This window comes from Aspergillus oryzae, chromosome 1 (assembly GCF_000184455.2).
Source record: "Aspergillus oryzae RIB40 DNA, chromosome 1".
Taxonomy (NCBI): Eukaryota; Fungi; Ascomycota; class Eurotiomycetes; order Eurotiales; family Aspergillaceae; genus Aspergillus; species Aspergillus oryzae.
The window spans coordinates 2,630,446-2,656,291 of record NC_036435.1 but is presented as its reverse complement, the minus strand read 5'-3'; the positions used below and the strand labels follow the sequence as shown (position 1 = coordinate 2,656,291).

Genomic DNA, 25,846 nt, shown 5'->3' with positions numbered 1-25,846 from the left:
ACCGGCAGAATTGGTGAACCCCTTATCCCCTTTGATTGGACCATCTTCCATGACCAGTCACGATGATCAACTCATGAATTTGATCTGTCGCCTCGCATGTTCTTATGTCAAGGCAGAAAACCAGGCATCGACATGAGTCTCATAATTGGGTGATATCATTTGATTTTTCCTACCCCGTACGGAGTTGTGTTTTTTTTTTTTTTTTTTTTTCTTTTTGAGATACGTCGGATGTATGTCGGCGACGTTGATAAGCAGGGAACAGTTGTCATACAACCGAGTCGAGTCATGCGCCCCTACTAAACGTACATATATGCAGTGTACATCCATGGATATGGTTGATTGATTGGTTTACATCTCTACTCCATACCTAATATACATCATGAATTCTACCTAACTGGACCTACATAGACGCAAATCCTCTGTTGGGTACGAAAAAGGTTACTACCTACTGTATCTCCATGGTATTATACGGTATTCTGCCTAACCTCTTTTTTTCTCGACACTAATACCTTAAATTTTAGCATGTCATCATCCTGACCACCGGGTTTCAAGAAGGAGGGGAGAATTTAATTAAAACCATACCACTTCTATCATATCCCCAAAACCACTGTCAAGCTTCCTGGTTTTCTTTTCTGGGAAGGTTTTCAAGGTAAAAAAAAAAAGTCTTGGGTAGCGGATCATGAACAATGAATGAACCGGCGTTCGTCTTGTCCTCTTGAATTCCAAGCCAATTAACTGGCGTCTATGGAGGGCGACTGAACCATGGATAGAGCCAGAGGGTTCGGGGGTGTATTATTATTTCACCCCTGAAACGAGACAGTAGATCCTCATCGTCAATCGTCCTTCCAATCAACTAACTTCTCTACCTCGTCGCTTTTTCCCTTTTCTCTCCTGTCCCTCTTCCTCCGTCTTTTCCTCTCATTATATCTTCTTTTTTTTCTCTGTTATCAATTTTGTTTTACTCCGTTTGGTCGCATCATTGATTTCGCTCGTCGGTTTTACCAGCTCCACATTCCAAGCTTAAAAAAACGTGGAGATTGCACTCGTTATCCAATTTCCTAAATTCTCTGCAGGTCGATTGTGGCCTTATTGCCAGTAGTACAGTATCGCTGCACGCTAGACGTGCTGCCCCGTCTGGGCTGCAGGCGATTGATTCTCTGGCCACCTGAATGTTCTCCTACAAATTCGATTGATCTTTTTTTTTATTATAACTCATTTTTATTTTTCTCTTCTTGTCTATTTTTTTCCCTTCTCTTTTTTGTCCTTCTTAGACTCCAATCTATTGAATCAACTTACCAAGTCTTTCCCTTTTGGTTCTACACCTCTTTTTCCTGGACCTGTTATTTATACCGCTTTTCTCCTATTGATCTACAACTGGTTATCTACTCGCACGGTCGAGCGTGGAATCGTGAAGTCTTCCTCTTTAGGTTCGCTAATCAACTCGTTTTAAGACGCCACTCCTTGACCGCGTCTCAGAAGGTCGACTTCTCCGACTTATAGTTGGTCGCACCTTTCAACTCAGGAGTCGAAGAAGCGCAAGGTGAAAATGCCGTTCCTCGCCCGCGTCTTTCGAATCAAGGACTCCCATACTCCCAAAAAGACAAAAGCCCCTGTGGTAGAAGACAATGGCCCTTCCAAGCCAAAATGGACCGACGCGTGGCAGCGTACCGAAGTGTCTCCGGAGGAAGTCCAGGATCTCCTGCGAGGTTGTACGCAAGAGTTGAAAGCCCGAGGTAGGTTTCCTCTTTCTTTTTTACCTTTTTTGTCTGGCCCCCTGACGTCAATGCCCCTCCGTCGACATTTTGCGATAAGCACATTCTTCACGTCGCTGATCATTGCCATGCTTTCTCCTCAACAGGTCTCCAAACACCTTTCCTCTTATTACCTTTCCGGCCAGGCTCCGACGCCAGCGCTGCACGTACATTCATCCGCAACTACTTCAATCAAGCCGTGCAAAAAGGCTCCCCTCCCAAAGGAGATGCCTTAGCGCAAGAGCTACGACTGACGGACCCAATTGTAAGCCACCCTCGGAACCCCTTGTGCGACAAGCTCAATCACTTCTATATCTATTATCTCCACTTACACGGGTATTTCAGGTCCTTTGCAGTGTGCTAAAGTGGTGCTGGAGCAGACTCCCTGGAGGAGTTGTCACATGGGAGGCCTACGAATTGTTTAAGGTTGGCGAACAAGGTTCGTATCGAGATGCCTCGGAGGCATAGTAGTGTATGCTTATTGGACCACAGATTCTCAGCTTGCCCGCGATGCATTCTCAACGTTCATCCCCATTAGCGTTGACTCAGATGCCAGGTCTAAAATTATCTTCGACTTCTTCGATCTTTTAACCGCAATTGCGGCGCATGGAAAGTCCAACGGCCTTGGAGGACGAAAGCTGTCTCGGTATGCCGGGTGGTGGGCGTTTGAACATACAGACACCGGCAATGGGTTTGAAGCTGCCTACAAGGATTGGGCAAGGTATGTAGTACTCACGCCGAACGATAATTAATGGCTGGTTAACTCCTAGTAGCGCCGCGGATGCGACAAGCCACTTGTTCTTCGCGTACCTACGTTCGCTGTCCCCTGACTCGCCGCGCGGGATGAGCAGTATCTCTACCCTACCCATCGCTCTGCAAACATTGCTTCAAGCCACAGAATACCCGCCAGAGACGCCAGCGCTTCTTCAGGTCTCTACCACCAAAGTTGTCATGATTGTCGACACTGTGTCTGCCACTCCCTTCGCTCTTTTACGTCGTGCAAAGAATTTCGAGTATCGAGACAGCGATAGTCACCTTCAAGAATTTGCTAGGTTTGAGGATCCCCTCCGAGCGCTCACGGATGAGTGTCTCCGTGTGCTGAAATGCATATCGTCTACAAATCAATCGGTTGGATCGGATCCGACTTCTTCGACCAGAGAAGCATCGTGGTCCAGGTTTGAAGATCTTGGATTCGGGGCCACGCTGGATGCCGATGTTTATGACGACAGAGCCTCGAGCATGGTGTCAAAGGAGTTCGGTGGCGGTCTGAGGTCCGCTCCTCAGTCTGGTGGAGGCGATCTCGGCCGTCCAACAACCCCTTCATGGGCAGATTTTATGTCTTCTGGTTTCAGTGATGACAACGTTTTCAAAGCTCCAGTGGCTCCAGTATTACTTCCTCCCGATAAGGTCCTGCCCCCAATCAATACAATTCGAGGCCAAAGCTCGCAGTCACATAAGCGCACTCTGGATGCTGAGCCGTCCATGGACCCTGGTGAATTGGCTAGTATTACCACTCTTGATCTGGATGATTCATTCTGGTGGGTGTGGATTAGCAGTTTGGCAGGTGAGGAACCAGCTTCCCGGAAGGCAGTATTTGGACGATGTGCATTGCTCGAGACTGTCATTAAGAATACGAAGTGGCTTGTTCTGGAGGAGCAAGTCAAAGGCGCGGCACCGGAGCCCGAACCTGGTGCTTATATCGTCGAGAAGAAGAGTTTCTTCGGGTTTTCGACGCGCAAGCGACTCGGGCGCCGTAAGTCCACGGCCAAAAAGGTCAGCGCGGTAGAAGAGTCTTACAAGCGGCCTGAGAACCAAGGGCCACAAAGTAAGACCAGCATCGGTCCTGACCAGCATGCCCGTATTCAGGCTGCAGCCGCTGCCCTTCAGAGGAAGCATCGGGAGCAAGAACTGGCCGCATCCGGGGAAACTAGAAGGAATGTTCGGGATACCACTTACTCAAAGACCAACTCTGTTATGACACTGCAGCCGGCCATTATGAACGAAGCCTCGCATGCTTTAAAATGGGCCAGTAACTACGACAAGGGCAAGCATGCCTACAAAGCCGCATATATGGAGAATAGCCTTGCGGGAACTGGTGCTCCGGTAGATGAACTAAAGGAGGCCTCCAGGGACAACCTTAGCCCACCTTTGTCTCCTGCGCTCAGTACCAGTACCCGACAGGCTCCCCCGCCTCTACCGAAGGACGACGTTCGTAGCTCTCCGGCGCCCGCAACACCTCAGAAGGATAGCTTTACTAGTGACAGAGACGCCACTGGTCAGAAAGATAGCTCCAGCGCTCCTGTGGAATGGTCCACCATTGAGCCGCTTCGCAAGTCCACGGAGGTGGCAGAGAATTCGACCGGGAAATTGAAGAAGAAGCCTGCTACTCCGGGAATCAAGAGTATGTTTGGAACAACGAAGAGGAAGCCTGAACCCGAATCAAGGCCGCCAATGAAGTCTACGGGTGCTGGTGGGTCCGCTGTCGCTGCTGCACGCGCTGCCCTAGAGGATAAGGCAAAGGCATCTCAGGAACAAATTGTCCGACCATCCACCCTAAAGAAGAAACCTGTCCCGGGGACACCAGCTGCAGAAACACCTAAACCTGTCGTCGAGGCGCCAGTCATTCCCAAGCCTGCTGCTGAAACACCGGAGCCTGAACAGCCGGAGGCCAGGGTTCAGTCAGAGGCGAGACTGCAGCCAGAACCTCATGTCCCCGCATCAAACAGCGACTACCACAGTAACCAGCGGCAAGCCGAATATGATGCTCTTTCACGTGTAAATACCAACGAACGCACCGCAGCCGATAGCGAGTTCTCGAGATTCGACCAGGGGCCTTTGGTGGAGCAGCCGGCGTTTGTTCCAGAGGATTCGCCTGTGTCCGATACATTCTCTGAGAAGAAGCCCGTCGACAGCGCTCCGGTTGAAGCCAAGAATGAAGTTAGCACTTCGCCTCAGTCCAATCCTTCCCATGACCGGTGGGCACAGATTCGCAAAAACGCCGCCGAAAGAGCCGCCCAGTTTGAGCATATGCGGATGAACGAAGACGACGGTGGCAACACAAGCGAAGAGGAAAGTAAGTAACTCAAAGCCTCCATGATAGTGGTCGCCCATTGTACTAACGTGTATCATCAAGGCTTCGATGCTCGCGCGGCTCGTATCAAGGCCAGGGTAGCCGAACTGACTGGCAAAATGGCTTAATTGACACTTGATTCTTTCATCATCTTTGCGTACCAATCGTTTTCTCTTCTGTCTTTTGACTCACATCATCTGTTTCATATACCTTGTACTGCCTGTTTAATCTTTCTACGGCCTTAACATTTTTCCATACATGTTACAGGTTCTATTTTCTTTGATTCCCCGTGTTTGGGCTTGGCCTCCATAAAATTCCTATTTACATGACAAGAGTCTATGCTCTTATAGCGAAGGATGACGGACGCACGCCATGAACGGACATTTCTGTTGTAATATCATCCCTGGTTCATTGGTTCATCGACGGATGGATAATCACGCTGTGGCGATTCTCATTTCGATTGTTTTGAGCTTATCGTTTTATTCCCCTTCCTGTTTATTGATTGTCTTTTTTTGTTTATTTATTATTTTATTTTTCACTTTTTTACACTGAATTATCAATATACCTTAGCCGACTCTCGCTATAAATCAAGCTTTATTTTAGCACATCTCGGTGTAAATTACCTCGTGGCCCTTGACAACCTTTTTCCCCTCCCCGGCCCTTAGATAGGACATGGATCAAATAGGGCTCATGGTAGCTACTTGACAATTTCAGCAAATCCCACAGCTTACAGGTTAACAGAGGAATTTGTAATTGTATGTCTTGATGGCTGTTTCCTTAGCATGGTTTACGTTCGTATCGAGTGTATACAAAATTGTGTCGAGAATATATATCACCGGAAATACATACCTCAACCAGTATATTCATGAAGTAGACCCCACTATGTATATAGAAAGTGTAGTATAATACATTATAATTATCATTAATTCAATAATATATACCGTCATATGCTAATATGTATGTGGCGAGCAATCCCCCAAATATGTGAACGCCAGTCAATCATCAGCGCAGGCTCAGTCGGCCTGTGCCTGAAAGATGCCACTTCAGAAAGAACCCCATATACTCACAAATAATACATCGCTGAATGAATCTGGGTATCAGATAGTATAATATCAGAAAGCCTCAACTAGACTCCCTCTTTCATCGTGATAGAATAGATATAATGTAGAAGAGAGAAAAGTCACGATCACTATCGAACGTGACGTAATCGTCGGGTTGCTTCAATGGCCACAAGCGTACTTAGTGCGCCAATAAACAGACAGATCGAGATGGCATTAGGCGAACCCTTATCGAGGTTTATCCATTGCGTCTCCGAGGCATCTCGCTTTGTGCTGCCTGGCTCAATAACGCTGAACACTATCCAGCTGATAAATGTGCCGACGAATTGTGGCAGTGTCGTATACACATTCAGCACACCGAGGTAAATGCCAGCCAATTCACCTGTTGATGGTAAATCGGAGGCGCCACCCTCTGTGTCACTATCGCTGTCTGTGTCGTTGTGGTTGAGACGCAGCACATCCATCTCCGTATCTCCGCTCCTATCGCTGTAGGCCCCAGAACGGATACTGGAAGATGTAATCATAGTGACACCGGACAGACGCGAGGCTTGCGTTGGGCCTAGGGCTAGCTTATTTATCTCCACGCCCATAAAGGCGAAAGGGGCCCAGCTGCTGACAGCCCATGGGATTCCACACAAGGCCACTAGAAAGGTTGCAAAGGCCCGGGATCGGGCCAAAGGTGCGAAGATCATAGTAGCTGCAAACATCACATGTGAGATCAACCAGGTCGTCTGCAAGTCCGGGCGTATCAAAGTGATCTTCTTAAGCAAGGCGGCAATTCCTGGCGGAGGCCGTGGTGTGAATCTAGGCCTCCTGTCATCTGGAGGCTGTACGCAGAATGGTAACAGAACCGAGCTGAAGAATGTTATGGACGAAAAGACGACCAGTGACAAACTGCCAACTCGACCGACCTCACCAAGCATGTCGGTCGGATGCGTCGCATCCTTTGGAACCTCGTAACGGAAATATGTTTCACCAACCCAGGTGGTACTGTAGAAAAGGAACGGAAACCAGCCTAGTATAAATTAGCGAGGGCTGTACCAAGGTTTTCACCAGGATGTCTTTACCAATCCATGCCCAAAACTGAGCCCAGCAGATGGCTTGAATGCGAGGGGGCAGGTCCATTGTAGTTTTGAATAGTTGAGACATGACCTGGAAAGCTCCGGCCTTTCCTTCCGAGTCTCTGTCGCCGCCACAAGTCAACAAACCGCATTTAGGGCATATCCTCAGTCCTCGACTCACCTAGCAGTAATCAATACTCTCTCCTTCACCGCATAACAAGTAACCAGAACGGCGATGAGTAAGGATAGCGCAGCGATAACTGTCATTTGCTTAAATTGAGTATCGCCAATTGTGGTGCCGAAAATGCTAACTGTATCGATTGAGCCGATGACATAACTAATGAGCTGGCCAATAGCCGACATTCTAGTAGCTTTAGGATGTTAGGTCTGTAGTTCGCATTCGGCAATGGGTGAAAAACGTACCCCATGCTGACCCAGCCTGCTGTGATGGAATAGGCAACGTATCGACTATCAGGCTCCGACAACACGCTTGTACTAGACGCTATTAGATAGAACCTTATAATTCCTCAGTACCCCACACTCACCGATATTGATGGCAAAATCCACGGCATAAATGCTAAGGACTGCTAGCGCAATGGTAACTCTGTTGGCCTAGAAAATAATCCCCATGTGAGCTCTTGCTTATACCTCGGCATGCTTCTCAGTTTACCTTCTCTGCATCCTTGACAAAAAGGCCGACAATCTCTGTGGTCCATCCTAATACTAGTAAACACATGGCGACAATCAATGAGCCTATAATCATGAATGGCCTTCGCCTTCCCCATTTCGATCGGGACCGATCTGCAATAACGCCAATGAGGGGCTGAATAATTAACCCGGACAAAGGACCAGCGATCCAGACAAGCGATGTTCGGGATTTAGTGAGACCGAGCTGGAGAAGGTACGGAGTGCAGTCTATGTCGAGGAGGTTCTGATTAGAGGACGGTTGGGCGGCGGAGGAAAAGGAAAGGTCTTACAGGTCATTTCAATACCCCAAGTAAATCTGCACCGTAGATATATTAGCGGATCATGTTCATCACAGACAGTGTAGATACCGACAACGGTGGTCAACGTACTGTAACCCTAACAGACTAAATGTCAAGAGTGCCATCCGCATTGCCTCTGTTCGTCCCTTGATGGAGGGCGAACCCACCCATCTTGCAGCTTGTGGCATCCTTAATTAGATCGCTGGATGCTTGCATGCAATTGACGCTCTTAGAAAACCTCAATTTTCCATCAAATGGGCTAGGTCCACCTGGTCTCGTGCCCGCGATGAGGCAACTGCACGTTCTAGAGCAGTCGACAAGCTCTCGATTCTGTCGGGGAAAATAGGAGTCTGGATGGTAATTGCAAAGTGCACGGGCTTCTATGAGTTTGAACTCGACGAGTAATCAATAGCCGACGGTAGACGTTGGAGGAGGATTGCGCTCGTCGCAGTGTGTGTCTGTGATAAAAATAGCATGGGATGATGCAGCGCAGATCCAATGGCCGGGAACAATGACGTGGAAACCTCGAAGACCGATGGACGGAAGCGCGTAAGCGGTGTTCTATACCGAGAAGTAATCCGATGGGAGGGTCAATCGCATTTAAAAGCAAAGAACGCTAGGAGAAAATTGAGGCACCAAGGGAAGAAGGAACGAAAGAAAGAAAAGGAAGGGGAAAGTCACGGGCGGGACCCAGCCAACAGACGCATGCGGGCCCCCGGGAACGTCAGGGCAGAATTCAATCAATCTTATCGGCAGCAGTCTATGAATTTTAATCTTACCAGACCCACAAGGGACCTGGAAGGGTGGTTTATAAATAGCTGTTCACGAACTCTCTAATGAACATCGACATTCTGCCAGGCGACTGACTCGTACGTAATACTAATCTAATTCATCTACAGGGATCCAGGGGTATGCTTTTTATATCTCCTTGTTCCCTCCGCCAAGTCTGAGAATCGGCTTGGTCTCTTTTCCTGGAGGACAGTAGCGTGAGCTCTGCGCATCTTTCGTGAAATTCGTAATATTCACTTGATTCGTTTCTAGAGCTGGGTGGTAAAAATGGATGTACTCCGTCATTGCCGGCCCACCGATTGTTTAAAAAAGCCGCCTACTCAAACCGAAATTCCCAAACATACCATAACAATAAAAACAAACTCAATCATGCTGCATTAGTATCTTTGCCCCTTTTTTGTCCTTTTTACACTTTCGTTAGCCTCATAAGCCTTCCCCGTCTACAGACGGTTGGGGGTGGAAGTCAAGGGCCACTGGTAACCAGCAGCATCGCTGAACTTGTAACCGAACGAGGCAGTGAAGTCATCAAGAACGGCAGGTCCACGAGAGCCTAGTCCACCGTTAGTCACAGAAACTCCCATACCATATGCAACACAGATCCACAACTTACCGTAGGGATATTCCATAGGGATGATCTCCTTGTTATCATCAAGGTAGTGCAGAAGAGGTGTGAAAATTCTCCAGCTGGCATCAAGCTCGTCATCACGAACGAAGTTCGAGTGATCGCCCTTCAGGGCGTCAAGGATCAAGGACTCATAAGCTTCGGGGATCTTAAGGTCGGAGAAGCGACGGCGGTAGGTGAGGTCAAGCTCGGTCACGACAGTCTGCATGGACAGGCCAGGAAGCTTCGAGTTCATCTTAATGTACACGGACTCGTTGGGCTGAACACGGATGACGAGCTCGTTGCGAGGAATGTCCTTGAAGATGCCCGAAGTCACGTCGCGGAATTGGATACGGATCTCGGTCTTCTGCTCATTGAGGGCTGGGGACTGTAAGCATGCGAACAACACAGGGAGTGTAGGGGGGAAGTTGTACCTTTGCCAGCCTTCATAATGAAAGGAACACCGTCCCACCGCTCATTCTTGATGTATGCGACCAGGGCGCAGAAAGTGGGGCAGCGAGAATCCTGAGGGACTGTCTCGTCCTCCTTGTATGCGGGCTTGCTTCCATCCAAAGACTTTCCGTACTGACCGATGATAACGTTCTTGGGCTCAATGGCGTCCATTGCGCGCAGGACACGCACCTACTAATGCATCAATATCAGAACGTAGGGCAGTTAGTTGAAAGAAACCGTTACCTTCTCATCACGAATATCCTCGGCAGAAAATGAGATGGGGCGCTCCATAGCGAGCAAAGTCAACACCTGAAGCAAGTCTGCAGTAAAGGGGTCAGCTTTCTTGCTCGTATGTGAGAACAACCAACGTGTTACATACGGTTCTGCATAACGTCACGAATGATACCAAACTCGTCGAAGTAGCCTCCACGACCCTCAGTGCCGAAGGGCTCCTTAAAGGTAATCTGGAGCAATAAAGTCATTTAGTAAATAACCAGACCAAACTGAGCAATTGTCCGATGCGTACCTGCACATTATCGATGTGATGACGGTTCCAGGTGGCGTTGAAGAATTCGTTGCCGAAGCGCATGATAAGGATGTTCTTGACCATCTCCTTACCCAGGTAGTGGTCAATGCGGAAGATCTCCTCTTCCTTCCAATTGGGCTCGAGCGCCTTCTGGAGATCACGAGAGCTCTGAAGGTCTTTACCGAATGGCTTCTCGACCTATAACAAATGAAGCACACATGAGTGACCGTTTTTGCTTAAGACGACGGCATAAAAAGCGACTCACGATTATACGAGCGACACCGTTCTTGGGGTAGCAGTTTCTCTTTAATTGTTCCGACACAGTAGTAAAGACGCTGGGGGGGAGAGCCATGTAGAAGACACGGTTCTGCTCCTTGTGACCCTTCTCGATATCCTCAAGGTGTCTAGTGAGGTTTTGGAAAGACTCATCCTTGTCGTATTGGCCCGAGACGTAGGAGCATAGTTGGCAGAAGCTGTCCAGCTGCTCTTCAATTTCCTTAGTGGGGGTCTTAATATACGACCGCACACGTCTCAGATATTCTTCGTGGTCCATGTTTGTCCGGGCATAGCCGACAATCTTAATTCCCTTGGGAAGGAACTTGTTACGGTACTAGATACAGGGTCAGCCAGGGAAACTGGAATACTCAACCCCTCATTGGAGGTCTAGTCTGCAGGTACATACAAGGCCGAAAAGTGCCGGGAACTATGAGACGTTAGCTTCCGGTCGATTTCTTGCACCAAGCTTCGCAGGATCACCCACCGTCTTCTTCTTCGCGAGATCTCCCGATGCACCAAGTACTACAATGACAGTGTCATCTTTAAGCTCGATGGTGCTAAGCGAAATTTCCATGTTAGCAGCGAATTAGAGGCACTTGCAGAGCAGGGATGGTGAATGGTGTATGTCGATCAATGGGGGTCTGTATGTGATGGAAGGATAATTTTTTTTTTAGGAAAAAAAAAATAGAGCAGAGCCAAGAAATGCAGTCTAGAGGTCGAATTCTATATAATACATATAATTGATGGGGATCAATTCCAGATTGAAATGCTTCGAGCGCGCGTTGTCATGGCGGGTTTGAAGGTGGACAAAGTGGGCGGAACAGTTGAGAGAGAGGGGTGTGATGTCAGCGGGAGACAGGATGTGGTCAACACTCACCCGGCGTTCTGGCGCTCCTCAGAACGTGCTATTGTGCTGGCCATGATGTTATGATAGGAGGTCGGGTCGCAGTGGGATGGAAGGAATGTAGGAAAGGAGAAAGAGGTCTATTTTCGAGAGGAGAGGGAAAAAAGTAAAAGGGGAGTCAGAAATAGAGGAGAGGTTTGTTGGAAAAATCCCCAACAGTTCCGGCGGAGCAGTGTACTTTTTTAACGCCGTGAGAGGGCTCTGCTTAGAGCTGCTGCTGCATTACGATGGTGGGGCACGAGGCCTAATTTGCCGCGGGGCTCTCACTCTTTCATGTATTACCTCTGGTATTATGGTATTATTATTTAATTCTATTATCATGATCTTTCTCCTTTTTTATTTTTTTATTTTTTGTTATTCCACCCCTTCGTATCATTGTATGTACCTCTACATACATACATAAGATTTTCTCATGAATTCAAATTCTGTATTATAAATTTAATATGCTTCTAGACTTTCTAGAAGGTCATGTTCTTGCTGGCTTATCATCTTGTAGTGAATTTCCTAGCTAATCTCCAGGTCCCATCGGTCGTGGCAATCCCTCTCTCCTCTTATATCATAGTTTCCATTTTCATACGTGACAGTTGAACTAGCCACCAGGCCCTACTGCACTACCTATAGTAGTAACTACAACCACCGTACCTGTAGAGCATGTTTGTAACCTGGTATTACCGTCAAAATATCAGATCATAGTAATCCCCTGAAATTATCCGAAGATAAACTGGGCTAAATCTACCGGAAAATTCAGATCCACTGAGTACCACTCGTTCCATATCCAAAGCAGCTGTTGGATGTTGCTGACCCCGCGCGATCTATCAGCTGGCTGGTAATCTTATGTTCCACAACCGCTTATTCTCAAGTAAGATGCATATCATATCACCTGAATGGAGATAACTGTTTTATAGACGTGAAAGAAGAGTAAGACATCTCGAGTAAATTTCTCCTGCGAAGGGTAATCGTCTTCAATCTAAATGCTAACTGTCTTACGGAGGACGCATGTTGAAATTAGGGTTACAACGACAGCCTGGGTGAATAGTATTCCAAGCCCATATTTACCATCACTTTGCTGTTTCATCTTCAATTCACCTTAACAATTGAATCTGCCCCTCGTATAGTTTCATTTAATATATTGACTAGAAAGTATCCCTCCGGTTACAGTACACAAAGAGCGATTTCGGACTCCACTGTATTACAGGGTATGTACATACAGGCCGGCCTATTGCATCGATGGCGCCAGAAGCTGTGAGGAAAGCTAGGGTAGCCGGAACTGCGTGCTCCTAAAGCCACTCCCGGTGACCGTACTCGTGGAGATAGATCGGCGGATTTGTCATCCAAAGTTGATAACTGCCAGTCAATTATTACGGATTCTATTTTCCCGTAAGTTTAGAAGAAAGTCTGGATGACAATGTAATCAGACCGACTCGGCTGCTTTAACGCCGAACCTAGCCTCCCAACTGTACCGAGTCGGGTATTGAATTTGATAGTGACTCGGGCTGTTGTCTTTAGGTAGTAGATGTAATATAGAAGTAGCGAGCTTCCAATTACTTTCCCTCTTCTCTTTTTGTTTCCCTTTTTTCTTTATAAACTTCTACGGCCATACCAGGATACAACAGTGTATCGTCAGAGTAAAACATCATATACTCCGGAGTAGAGGTCGCTGCCGATTGCCTGTGGGGCGGAACTCGCTGTATTTCCAAATATGTGCTCCCGGTATGATCATTTTGTAAGGGTGCCGTCTTTAGTTATAAACTCCGTAGCGGAGTACATCCCATACTCGGAGTACATACTACATCACTGGATGAGCACCACTGCAATGGTGAATCAAACCCCAATGCCCCCTTATTATGCACCCAGAATAACAGCTCTTACTCTATATGTATGCGCCGAGCTCCCTATTTGATGAAGTGCAAACGGAAGCCCAAGTGGTAACCCGTGACAACAACACCTGATCCCTCTGCAGGGGTGATGGGGCCTTTGTCGTCATTGAAGAGTCAGTCTACTGTGACTCTCAATCACGTTTTGTCAGCGGGGTGCAGTCCTGGACAGATGCTCCATGCCGTTAGAATAGCCGCCCGAACCGGCCTCGGACCACAGTAGCCCGACGGCAAAAAAGGTAACGATGCGGTGGAGACTTGCAGCAGGAATTTAAAGTCGATGCTTATCTCGGGGACAGGAGGATCTGTTTCTCCGCGGGAGCCAAAGTAGGCTTAGCGGCCTTTGCCCATGCTCCATCACGGGATTTGGCTAGCCCTGGCTGGGGTCGACCACAGGTGACCAGTCAGCTCGCTAAGCGTCCCGAAACGGGTTAGGGCGAGTCGCACCGAACACACCCTCGCAAATTGTGAACGCCGTCTCATACCTACGAAGCGACGACAACCACGACAACCCGAACGACATTTTTGCGGGTCATTTCCTCGACTTGTTTGCGTTGCCCGCTGTTGCTCAGAACCGCCGTCAGAATGCCTTCGGAACACGGTCACAGACGTGAGTACACCTCTGGAGTTGTTGAATGTTATGGTTTCGGTTATGGTTATGGTTATGGGGTGTGCGACAACGGATATCACTTGGAGTCGGATCTAAGCTTGGAGGATGCTTCATGAAGCTCGGTTGGAGACGATATGCTAACATTAATGTTTTTGAATTATAGTCTACGTCAAGTAAGTTACCACAACTATTTCGTGTCGCGCCTATCCGGAAATGATATATGTCTATCAAGAATCGCTTGCGAGGAGGATGGGGATACGGATGGGACCACGACAGATGATCAGAGCAGAGGATTAATACGAATTATTCTTTAGGGGACGTCACCTGAGCTACCAGCGCTCCAAGCGCCAGGTCAACCCCAACACCAGGTACCGATCCGCATCTGATATCGAAAGGAAGTTTGGGACATGGAATCTGACATCGGTGATATAGTCTGATCAAGATCGACGGTGTTGACAACACCGAGGCTGCCAACTTCTACCTCGGCAAGAAGGTCGCTTTCGTCTACCGGGCCAAGCGCGAGGTTCGGGGTTCCAACATCCGGGTGATCTGGGGCAAGGTTACTCGTCCTCACGGTATGTGAAACCGGGCTATATAGCGCGAGGAACTCAGGCAATGGTGTTGGAAACTGCAGTGAAATGCAGGACTGACATTAGAATACCACAGGAAACTCCGGCGTTGTCCGTGCTCAGTTCCGCCACAACCTCCCCCCCAAGTCCTTCGGCGCTACTGTCCGCGTCATGCTCTACCCCTCCAACATCTAAATGACTCGCTTTTATTATGTGTTAGTTGGCACTCCGGAATCTTCGCGCAGACAGTCGGGCAAGGAGTCGACGGTATGAGCCAATGTTGAGATGGAGTTGGCGGGTTGATAATGTTCGTGGGAGAGGCAGGGCCGACCAGCCCTACGAATTAAAATAAAAGAACTTTTATGTCTTCTTCACAACATGGATATTTGTCAGTTACTAGGCATTAGAAAACGCTTGACCCGTTCTCAATACCGGCAAGCATCATGTGTCTTTTCTGACACCATGGCTTCTCCACCACTCGGCGCACATCACACCAATCAATATACCATTTCAGCATGATGATTCAATTTCGCGTTCGGACGTTAGGCGGGTCCTATTCGAATAGAAGTCTAGGTTGGAACGATGACGAGATAGGCAAGCAGCAGCCACTTGCAGTGATAGACCTTTCCCGATGCTCGCGATGTTGAAAGTGAACCTCAGTCTAGATGAGCCCCGTATGCGACATTGGCTCAAATTCATGACGTCGATGGCTATGACTTTATCTTCAAATTCCGGGGGTATGTTGCTGTATCCGTACACTTTAACAATTTGTAAATCGAACCTTACTATTGAAGAGTCATACGTCAATTATGGACGCCGTAGTTTACGTCATTTCGACTGCGTCTTGTGTATACTATTGATATGTGAGTTTTGGGCAGTTCTACCTTCAGTTGCTAGTCTGGGCTGTTAGTAGACAGGACCTGTTGGGACAGAATGTATTCCCGTGGGGTACGCAATGATATATTGCTTCTGATGCGTACTCACAGCTCTGGGATATACTTCTAAAAGTAAATTGAAAAAGTTTGATATGTTTTTATCTCCAGTTGTTCATTACAAAATCTATGAACCTAGACCAATATATGCCTTAAATACCCTCCGGGGCCATTCAACCAAAGACACAAACTGAGGTTTAGTCTAGTCCTATACCTACTATGGGACCATGGTATTGTGTCACAAAAATAGAGACCATCATGTCACTTCGTTACACCGATTTCCCGTTAGATAATTTATGTTATGCCTAGCTCTTCCGTCACGCCTGATTCTGTAGGTAAACTGTGCTACATGAAGAGTAACTGACCGAAACATGGAGTCATTGCTGGGCACATACCATGGACTTGTCTGGAACCGGAGCCCTTCGATTGTCACTTGCGGGAGGTTGACAGTATTGAGTCAGAACCAGTAACTTGCAGGGGTCATGGTATGATGTACGAAAGGCGGGTGTGACGGCAATGTAATAGTATACCATGGAGTAGTATACTGGTTGAGGCCTGGTATAAGGGTGCGGATCACAGTGCCTCTATGTTTGAGCGTATCGGTCATCACATGCCTTGTTATCATCATACCACAGAGCATACTGGATATTTGAGAATCGCCGACTCCTGTAGTTGGGGGTTGGGATGTAAATATTATATCAGCACTTGTGGCAGGAGGTAGCCCAATAGAGACTCCTTCTGGCAAAGGAAAGACATAAAGGAAATCATCGAGAAGTGAGAACAGTGTTTCACTGTCTAGGTTAAATCTAAGTTGACCGTGTGCATGTTGGAGTGAAATGGAACTAAGAATCGACAGGTGAAACAGGAAATCCATGCTTCTATAGAAAAGCTTAGTATGTCTTGCAAACTACTTGATCTGCTCATTGACCGACATATCGGCATGTCATATATGTTCAATTCAATCACATTTGCTTGAACCTGAATAATTCGATATAGATCCAGTTATACTTCGATAGGTAAACAAGAACCACATCCATGACGTCGTATTTCCAACAAGAGCACCTTGCGATATTCCAACTAGGGAGAGATGTTAGACAACAAGCCCTAAAACTATCCCCCAGTTTTGCGGCGAGGGCGCTACACGATTCTGGAATTCTAGAATCTAGCCTCCTTGCATGGGGTGGTTTCTCTTCGAACCGAGTTAATCAGAATTAAAGTAGGCGCCATCCCCCACTGTGATGACCCACTGCATAATGTAATTTGAAGATCATCATGGATCCCTCCATTGGCGCCCTCCTGGACATGGTTTGACAACAATAATTGTGAGTATCTTGGCACAAGTCTGAAATAGCAGAGATTGTTACTTCTATGGATGTAAACATAGAAAGTCTATTGGGGAAAGGGTCGTCCGAAAGAAAAACAAGTCATGTGGTGTAAATTATATATTTATGTCGAATGCTTTATTCTCTCGCATAAATTATTAACTAGTGCAGTCTCTGCTAGCATAAAACAAGGTGAGGTTGCTGCCAGCCTGTGAACCAGCTAGACTCGGCAGATTCTCCGACTAGTCAATTGGACATGATTATATGATATCAAGACATCAGGATTTAGTTGCCCCCGTGACCAATGGGATGGTGGCGGATGAGCGAAAAGGTCAGTTAGTGTATGGCGCTAAATCAATGTGACTTTTTATTTTGCTCAACGATTTCAGTACGGGTTTGGTACTATGTATTATAAATACCACCTTGCTGAGACATCGGTGGGAGTCTGTCTGATTGAGAAGTGCAAAATAAATTGGCAAGGGAGACGGGAGAGATTGGATTGAGTAACGGTGATGTAGCGCTGTCACCGTAGGCAATGAGGCAATGAAAATCTTCTGATTGATCCCTGATTCATTACGCAAGAAAGAAGATCAGGACGATCAGTGGGTTTGACAACACAGTCTTGCAACCTTATCGTATCACTTCAGCTCCCAGGTTGGTTCCTGACACATCTGGAGCCGAAAGAAAACCATTGTTGGAGGGTTGGGTGGCTGGTCGAATCTTTTCTCTGGTCCAGTGAGGAGAACTTGCGTAACGCACACAGATTGACTCTTGTTTGCTATTGGACTTGCTTTTCCTTCTACCCTGTGGTATTTGATTTTTTTTTTTACCCTACTGTAAAAATGTATTCTTGAAAATAAATTGATTAGTAGTCTCTTTATTCTTTTTCTATTTATTTCTAGGCTACTCTGAAGGGAAATTTCTTACCCGCGGTTCAATCGGTCCTGTCACGAGGTACCAAGCAAATTAGAATCAAAGAAAAAAGACTGGTTTCTCGACCCTGAAAGTCTAATGATTCATCCCGAAAATGGGTAAGAGGAAAATAAGGATTGGAAGATGTTTTGATAGAATAAAAATACCAGGAAGCATGGTCAGCCCGGTCATGGTCATCAAGTCAACTACACATAAGCTGTATAGATCTACTCGATATACATCTAAGAATAGACCGATGCAACTTCTGGCCAGTCCGCTTGGACTTGACTAACGCCATCGTCCGACCCAAAACCAAACTACGGCGGAACCTGGAACGAATACGCTGATAGGAGACGTTCCAACCGGTTGTCCATACAGAAGACTGCTTTTCCCCTCTTATTGCGTGGCGCCTGTCGTCAACCCCAAATCCACGTTAAGTCAAAAAGGCCTCGACAGTCCTCGTGGTGAACCTTAGTTAAAACTGATCACCAAACCTCATTGTTTTTCTTTCTCTTTTTCTTATCTCTTCCTGCCGACTTTCGTTTGCCGACCATATACACGGCCACTGTCTTCCACATACACATACTTGTCATCCATCGCTACTATTGTCGATCGCTCATTGTCCGTTTCCCCTCTAAACCATCCTATCGGTTGCCTGTTCCCTGGTCTGACAATCTTGCAGAATCCATTGCCGATCGCCTGATAGATTTATTTGACAACCTGTACCAGTTGCAGCACGCCTTCTGTTGCGACGACGATAATAACCACAACAACAGAGCATTGCTTTTCTTTTTCTTGGGACGGAAGACTGGGACAAGCAATTGGGGCATTCAATTTTCTGGACTCGAGGGGTATAAATATTCCATTCCAGAAAAACCAAACTAGACGTCAGGTTAGGGAGCGGACCCAAATTTCCCCCACGCGCCTGCACACGCTCGTTTCGTTGGCTGCCTTGTCAAGGGTTCGTGGAAATCAAGCGCCTGAGACAGTCGCTGTCTGCTACAATTGAATCATACATTCCTTGGCGGTTTCCACTCCACTTGCTGTTGCGCTCCACAGCGGCCGCTATAGTGCAGATAGATCGCTACGAAACAAGTTCCAGGGTAGTTATCAGGCGCTAAGGACGACGGCGAGTATTAAAAATGGCGTCCCCCCAACAGCCCGCGCCTCCGAGACACAGTCGAGGTTTCAGTTTCGGTGGCAGGTCAGACAAGTCCAGCAATTCTGGCAGCAATAAAATCCGTCTCACCGAATCTGCTGAGGAGAAACATAAACGTTCTTTACATACCAAAGCCGACCCCATGGTTGCTATGAGCGAGGCGCAACCAAGTATGTTACCATATTTAACTCCCATGTTCCGATTTCGTGCCTTATCAGTTGTGTTCTCATTGAACCTGTCCTCATTTTTGTTTCTCTCGAACCCCGCCCTGTTGATATATTTTATTTCTCCGATCGCTTTGGCACATCTTTCCGAACTGACAGGTCATATTTAGTGCTGGTTGCTTTGGAAAAGTCCACTATCGGCTCTTTAAGGGAGATGCAGCACAAAGACCAGTACGGAAATGTCATAAGTTCGTTTACAATTCTCCTGATTACACGGTGCCTCGCTATAGGGGGACGATGGACTGATTATCTATTTTCGATGAATAGCTGACCCCGATCTCTCCAATCCCACCCGTCCTCGACTTGAGCGTCCGCTGGATACAATTCGTTCTTTTGAGGCCGCTATCTACGGATCGTATAATAGCAGACCAGTATCATACGCAAGAACAGGTACGTTAGATTTCGGCAGATTATTTGTTATAGAATGCTAATAGATAACTAGACCATGAATCTACACCCGCAGCGGAATATAGTAGACGCAGTAGCTACTTCGGCGGTGCGTCACACAAAACTTCATCACATTCACGTTTATTTTCGTTACTGACTCACTACAGGATACAACGGTCACCACAGAGGCTATAACGACCAAAATGGCCACTACAATGGACGTGGAACATATTCCCGACCGGAGAGTTACATGGAGGGCAACTATGGCGGCGGGCCGCCCCCTGAGAATTACTACCCATACAACCAAGGCGGCGGAAGGCGACCACGTCGGCAACGCATGGAGTCCGACTATCATGGTGCACAAAATGGATATGGGTCTAATGTCTACCAGAAATCCTACGAAAACGTGACGGCAGCGTCTGGGTCGGGAAGCAATACCGATCCCTGGACCAACAATTCAACCGATCCAAGCTCTGTAAACAGCTCAATCGACCAGCTACAACAACAACAGCAACAGCAACAGCAACAGCAACAGCAGGCAGTCGCAGAAAGGTTTGGGTTCGCGGGATTCGGCCCTGAACCGAACCTCAACAATGGCGGTGCGTTAGCCTCTGGCGCAGCTGGAACTGGACCAATTAAGCTGGGGAATTCCGCTCCAGTCGCCGATCCCACCGCTGGAGGCCCCGTGGGTGGACCAGCCTCAGCCGCAGGTGCGCCCACCACCCGTCGCCATCTACGCAAAGCGACGAACGCCTCCGATGCGAGCGATACGAAGCGAAAAAGCTGGTTTAAGCGAAGGTTCAGCAAGGACTAGTCCAATTCTTGTCCTCCACTTTTGCCTCTCCCCCTTTAAGCGACCCGAATTATTTGTCGTTCAATACGTGTTTTCTCACCTCACATAACGGATGTAATAACTCATTTGGCGTTTTATTCTCGAGTACAGCAATGGGATCTACGGAACGGGACAGCGCAGGAAATTATGTGTATTTGTTTTTTCTTCTTCCTTATGTTTAAAATTAGCTACTAGCTTGTCGTTATGCCTTTTTTTTTTTGCTGTTTTGTTGCTCTTATTCATCTTCAAGCACGCAGTTGATGGACTTCACGAGATCACGATACACAGGAAGCAATGGTGGATTTATCTATTAGTTTCAAGGGCCTAGTACTTGTCAAAAGCATCATCCATGTGATGTTCAGTGATATGGGTGAATTTATTCATTTTGTTCTTATGAAATGAGGATCGGTTGCCGTAGGTCTTGAAATCCAGCTTCTGGTTCTAGACGCGGATCCGTCGATCAATATGCAAAATGTGAGAGATCACATCGGTAATTTACACGACGCAAATAGGGTTTAACGCTGCAGGAATCATATCTTAGCGAGGCTTCTATAGCTTCTCGCCGGAGTTCGACAGTATCTAGAACTGAACGTTAAGCTATGTATAAACTCAACAAGGAATAAACATCTCTCAGGTACAAATAACTATCAACCAAATCACAAAACATGGGAATCAAGATAAACATAAACACACAAGAACCACACGACTACTACCTTGGTAATAAAAACCCATCTCCTACCCACTCTCAACAAAGGCAGGGAGACGGGGAAAAAGGGAGAAAGGGGAAGAAGATCACTTCTTCCCAAGAAGCTTATACTTCAATCTATCCGCCCACCCATCATGCGCTGCCGCCTTCTGCTGCTTCTTCTCCTCATCCCTTTTCTTATGCGCCTCGTCAAGATGAACGTTTCCTTGTCCACCGCGCTGACATCATCAGAACACACTCTCATGTACGCAAGGAGGGAGTGAAGAATAAACATACACCGGTGTGATAATCGCCGTCGGTCGAACCGCGAATCGCCAGCTCGGGAATGATTTCCGCGTCGTGAGGAGTTCCTGTTGCGGGGCGCACGTGGGGAGAGCCGATGTTGCCTGCGCCGCCGCGCTATTGCCGTATAAAGGTTAGTGGTCCATCATGGTTGATTTGGCTTGGGGTTGAGGGGGAAGGTATGTATGCACTTACGCCGGCGGAGTATGCGCCGTCGCCTTGGTCTCCGTAGACGCCTTCACGGACTATACCGCCGTCGACGTATCTGTGGTGTGTTTGTTAGATGGGAGATGTGTGGAAGTGAGAGGTGTTGGAGCGCACTGGGTTGGGTCGGCGCCGATGTTGCCTTGGCCTGGATGTGGAGATGGTATGTTAGCGCAAGTTGGGTGAGAGGGTATGGGCTTGATCATGTATCCAAAAAGGGAGCGCACCTCCGCGGCCGTGCGATACGATGGGTTCGTGTTCGCCCATGGTGCTAGGGGTGATATGGGGTTTAGTTGATGGTGTTGAGTAGGTCGGTAGGTGCCGCGCCTAGAGCTGGGATGGAATACTTGGTGGTTTTGGAGAGAAGTCGCTTGCGCGCGAAATTCGGGCTAGGACTGTTCAGTATTTATATCTATGCGTCGGTGGGCTGTCAGCGCTTTCGAGAAGTATTCCAAGTGGATGCGGAAGTAAGCTGAAAGGTAAAGTTTAGGAACAGAAAACCAACGAGAGGGTCTCAAGCGGTTCCTCAGACTCAGGAGAAGGACTAGACCCTGGAAGTCCCGAAAGATCCCTAAGAGTTTATTGAACCCGGAGTTTATCAGGATTCAGGCTCACAATCGACATATACTAACTCGGTGACGTCGTCGCAAGTCCATCAATCGGGTAGATAAATGATAAGATAACGGGGCTGGGATGCAAGCCATTGGTCCAGTCCGTGACTAACGATCGTTGATAACCCGTCCCGTGGATAAGGCACCGTTTCTTGGCAGGTGGTATTGGAATACTCGTAAAAAGATTCACATTCATGAGCACTACTACGCAGCTATAAATCACCAGAATGGCAGTCTCCCTCGCTACATTCCTACGATGACAAGACACCTACTGCTTGTAGTAGGCTTGACACCACTAATCGTTTCTACTTCTTCTGTTCGGCGGCAGGTCCTCCACCGGTAGTGGGAAGACCCATAAAGATCTTGAATGAATCATAACTGGCATGTGTTAGTAGTCAACTCCCAAAACAGTAAATTGGGCATCAAGTGATACATACATCATCCATTGCAAACCGGTCTACGAATTCCTTTGGTTAGCGGATGCCTCAACAAAGTCCGTTGTCGACTTACCAGAGTTCCAATCATGACGATTCTGACAGGAAGACCATTCCACAAGCCAGCGAAGCCAATTTCCTTGTAGATCCGGCCCATAGCGGCACCAAAGGCTTCGCCGGGCTGTCTGTTTGCGTTCAATTTACTCACCATCACATCAGCGGGGTGGGAGACAATAGCGCAAAGAATACCAGCCAAGTAGCCACCAGTGAAGGCCACCCCAGTCTGTGCGCCTTTGTTGTAATCAGACTTCTGACCCGGTAGGTAGTTGTAAATCATCTCGACTATGGTCTCGAATGAAGCAAACTTCATCATGGTGTACGGAATCTGCCGACCCCACAGCGGATATAGACCCTTGTAAAGTCTATTCGAAGTCAGTGCAGTCCAGCTGCAAAATGTATAACTGAGTGCTTACCCAGCCACACCTTCCTTCGAAACGACGTTGGAAATCCCTGTGAAAGTCGATCGGATATCAGGTGGGATTGTTGTCTGCATGCGCACCTTGACGGCCTCGAAAGGACAAAGTGCTACATCAGCAATAAGCTCGGCAGATGCACTAGCTGTGAGATACAGGGACGTCTTCCAGCGATTTGCATTCTCCACTCCAACAAGATCGCTGTAGAACTTCTTGAAAAACTCATAGCCACCGTACTTGAACGCTCCTTGTGCCTTTATTCTGTTAGTCAGCTCTGTATACTATATGTCAGTAATTGAATCACCAGCGTACGCTGTATCCAAAGAAGGTAGGGCCCCAGCCAGTAAACACTCCTCTGAAGCCCTCTGCGGCGCGAATCGTACGAAACGCCACTAAGTTGCTTTTGTAGAGCTGGGGGTCAACTTGGCGTCGGCATTTGATGAGATCTAGTGGCGTCACAGCAGTGTGGGTAAGACCCTATCCATAATCAGAAGATTGAAATAGGGAATGTAGCGACTATCATATTACAAGGGGGAACCTACACAAGCAAGAAGTCCGCCGACTGTACAGGCCGCATAATACTTGGGAGTCCACGGTTCAATTTTGCCAGTCTTCGCCTGAGCCTTTTGGCTTGCAACATTGAACTCGCGTGACGCCTCCTTTGCAAAGGCATCTGCCTTGCTTTTGGTGTCATCAATCACACTCCATGCTGGAAACGGCTCCCGCCTCGTTGTTCCTGGTGCTCTCGAAAGCTGCGGCTGCTTTCCGGATTGGTTTAGAGGGTGCTTTGAGGAAAACGTGTTACTGATGATGTCTTCAGAGGGAAACATCTTGGCGAGGGATTTCCTAGTTGAGCCGTGTCAAAATATTGGGTTTATCGTAAGTTGAGAGGTCTCCACAGGACCAGACCGCACGTACTGGGGGTTGTATATCTATAGAGAAGATCGTCCCCACTTGTAGGGCAACTGGTATCTCAATGAGTACAAAAACAGTTGGGACACGAACCACTCGAACTACCGACTTTTTTCTTCATTCAAAAATGTTAAAGGAGCAGTATGACAGTATAAATAGTAAAATGACAAGTGACTCAGTCCGAACAACCGAAAGGAAGAGAGATCTGACACTGCGGTAGCGGCCGGCAATGACGTCGAATGGTATCGTCTCACCCACTTCTGGTTGGCGCCAAACCCGATCCGCTTAGAGGGCGGAGACTAAGGCTCTCGTGGGCCGCAATCGATAAATTTATCGTCCATTGGAACAGACCTCACCTTGCGATATTGTCAAAACACGAACCGGCCTCCTTACCTCGTATCGTTTGCTCTTAGTGCTCGCATAACCGTGTTTCTCCGAGTTTACCCTGTAATACTTGGTGTCCCGATTTGACGCCGTTACTATCGCCAATTGAACATTATAGTTGGCCCCTCTTCGTACCCCTCCTCATCGCCTTTGCCGCCCCTCCTGTGAATCACTCAGTGGATATGGCTTCCTATTCGACCGGCAGCGAGGCATTTGCCCGCGAAAAGCTCTCTTCTACTGCGGAACAGTCCACTTCCCCGTCATCGTGGGCAGACAAGTACCGAGGGGTTAGTTACCACTCTATGATGGCATTACACGCCCAACTGCATAGACCCTATTGTCATTCCCTACTTACCGATGAAAAAAAAATCTAGGCTACTGTCGAAGATCTGGACCCCCCTCCGGCACTGTCTGTCTCACCTAACGACTTAGTCTCCTCCGCCATGCTCGCAGCCTACGAACGTGATTTCACTCATTTAACGGTCACCTCTTCTACGAAACGATCCCTACTTGGCTACCTCAGCATTCCCCGGCTCAAGCAGCTTTTGAAAGAAGGAACTATCAAAGAATCAGATTCCGTGTCTGCTGCCATGCAGCGGTTTAACCGGAAGCGGGGTCTGTACCAGGTAATCACAATGGAGACTCCCTTGGAGGAATTAGAGCAATTCTTCGAGAGTGAAACCGGTCCCAATGGCGAGGGGCGAGAGAAACAAGAGTTTGCCGTGGTAACAGATGCATCGCGGAAATTCGTGCTCGGAGTGGTGACGAAGGGTGATCTGGAGGAGTTCGTGAAGAGGAGGCCATAAGTCCTTGAATATTAAAGCATTCCTCTTTTACCTTTTCTTTGATTGTTTCTCTTCTTCTGCTCGGCTTCAACTTGTTTATATACAATCTGTCAGTGCATTTCCAGGAGCGGCTTTTTCAACATGGGCTGGTTGTAACACTGGAACTATCGTCTTCCACAAGGGTCTGAAACAGGATTACTTAACGGCCTGCAGCACTTTTGTGGGCGTGTTTCACATTCATGGATCTAGTTGAATGATGTAGGAATCTCAGATATTCAACTGGTATACTTGAAGTCCACACGAGCTATCATCCTTGGACCCAACCGAAGTAGAATTACAACACAGCTGTCCGTAAACGCCGCATATTAAGTACAAGACCAATGCATAAACGTAAACCGATTGGTAATCCCGCTAGACGCCACAGGCCACAGGCCATTTATTGCGCCTTCTTCTCTTTCTTTTTGGTTAAGGCTTCTCTCTCTAGGCGATCATCCTGCCATGCAACAAAGACATACGAAAACAAGACAACATTGGCCGTAACAGCCGCAATAATGCCGGCGACAGTTGGACTCGCTACCGAATGTTAGAACTTATCCCCCAAGGGCACCCCGATATCATGGAAGAAAGAAGTAAACAAAGAAACCAAGGGGCAAAGGAGCTTACCGCCAAACTTCACTGAGACAAAGTACATGCCAATGGGCAATGAGACCATCGCCGCGGAAAACCCTAGCAGTTTGAAGATGACATTTCTGTAACGAT

At 47.6% G+C, this 25,846-nt stretch overlaps 6 protein-coding genes across 6 annotated transcripts; 3 read left to right on the top strand and 3 right to left on the bottom strand.

Annotated features, from left to right (window-relative positions):
- Window positions 1–1,546: 1,546 nt before the first annotated feature.
- On the top strand, window positions 1,547–4,949 carry AO090005001425 (uncharacterized protein; the record flags this gene model as incomplete). Its single annotated transcript, XM_023237580.1, has 6 exons — window positions 1,547–1,733; window positions 1,859–2,016; window positions 2,097–2,190; window positions 2,244–2,472; window positions 2,525–4,824; window positions 4,885–4,949. 6 exons carry the CDS (start codon window positions 1,547–1,549, stop codon window positions 4,947–4,949), a joined length of 3,033 nt encoding a protein of 1,010 aa, XP_023089363.1.
- A 1,061-nt stretch (window positions 4,950–6,010) lies between these two features.
- On the bottom strand, window positions 6,011–9,572 carry AO090005001426 (putative sucrose transporter; the record flags this gene model as incomplete). The annotated part of the gene is made up of 9 exons (XM_023237574.1): window positions 6,011–6,894; window positions 6,947–7,062; window positions 7,122–7,311; window positions 7,364–7,435; window positions 7,486–7,552; window positions 7,611–7,741; window positions 7,918–7,943; window positions 8,017–8,104; window positions 9,326–9,572. The coding sequence occupies 9 exons, from the start codon at window positions 9,570–9,572 to the stop codon at window positions 6,011–6,013; spliced, it is 1,821 nt and encodes a 606-aa protein (XP_023089364.1).
- Window positions 9,573–9,991: 419 nt separating this feature from the next.
- AO090005001427 (glucose-6-phosphate dehydrogenase) lies at window positions 9,992–10,848 on the bottom strand (the record flags this gene model as incomplete). Its single annotated transcript, XM_001818302.3, has 4 exons — window positions 9,992–10,089; window positions 10,149–10,233; window positions 10,296–10,493; window positions 10,561–10,848. 4 exons carry the CDS (start codon window positions 10,846–10,848, stop codon window positions 9,992–9,994), a joined length of 669 nt encoding a protein of 222 aa, XP_001818354.3.
- Window positions 10,849–18,836: 7,988 nt separating this feature from the next.
- AO090005001429 (uncharacterized protein) lies at window positions 18,837–20,278 on the top strand (the record flags this gene model as incomplete). The annotated part of the gene is made up of 4 exons (XM_023237562.1): window positions 18,837–19,023; window positions 19,345–19,467; window positions 19,520–19,573; window positions 19,632–20,278. The coding sequence occupies 4 exons, from the start codon at window positions 18,837–18,839 to the stop codon at window positions 20,276–20,278; spliced, it is 1,011 nt and encodes a 336-aa protein (XP_023089365.1).
- A 2,126-nt stretch (window positions 20,279–22,404) lies between these two features.
- Window positions 22,405–23,836, bottom strand: AO090005001430 (putative mitochondrial phosphate carrier protein; the record flags this gene model as incomplete). Its single annotated transcript, XM_001818304.3, has 6 exons — window positions 22,405–22,477; window positions 22,537–22,556; window positions 22,610–22,955; window positions 23,007–23,260; window positions 23,319–23,483; window positions 23,549–23,836. 6 exons carry the CDS (start codon window positions 23,834–23,836, stop codon window positions 22,405–22,407), a joined length of 1,146 nt encoding a protein of 381 aa, XP_001818356.1.
- Window positions 23,837–24,484: 648 nt separating this feature from the next.
- Window positions 24,485–25,108, top strand: AO090005001431 (putative cystathionine beta-synthase (beta-thionase); the record flags this gene model as incomplete). Its single annotated transcript, XM_001818305.3, has 2 exons — window positions 24,485–24,589; window positions 24,677–25,108. 2 exons carry the CDS (start codon window positions 24,485–24,487, stop codon window positions 25,106–25,108), a joined length of 537 nt encoding a protein of 178 aa, XP_001818357.1.
- Window positions 25,109–25,846: the final 738 nt, after the last annotated feature.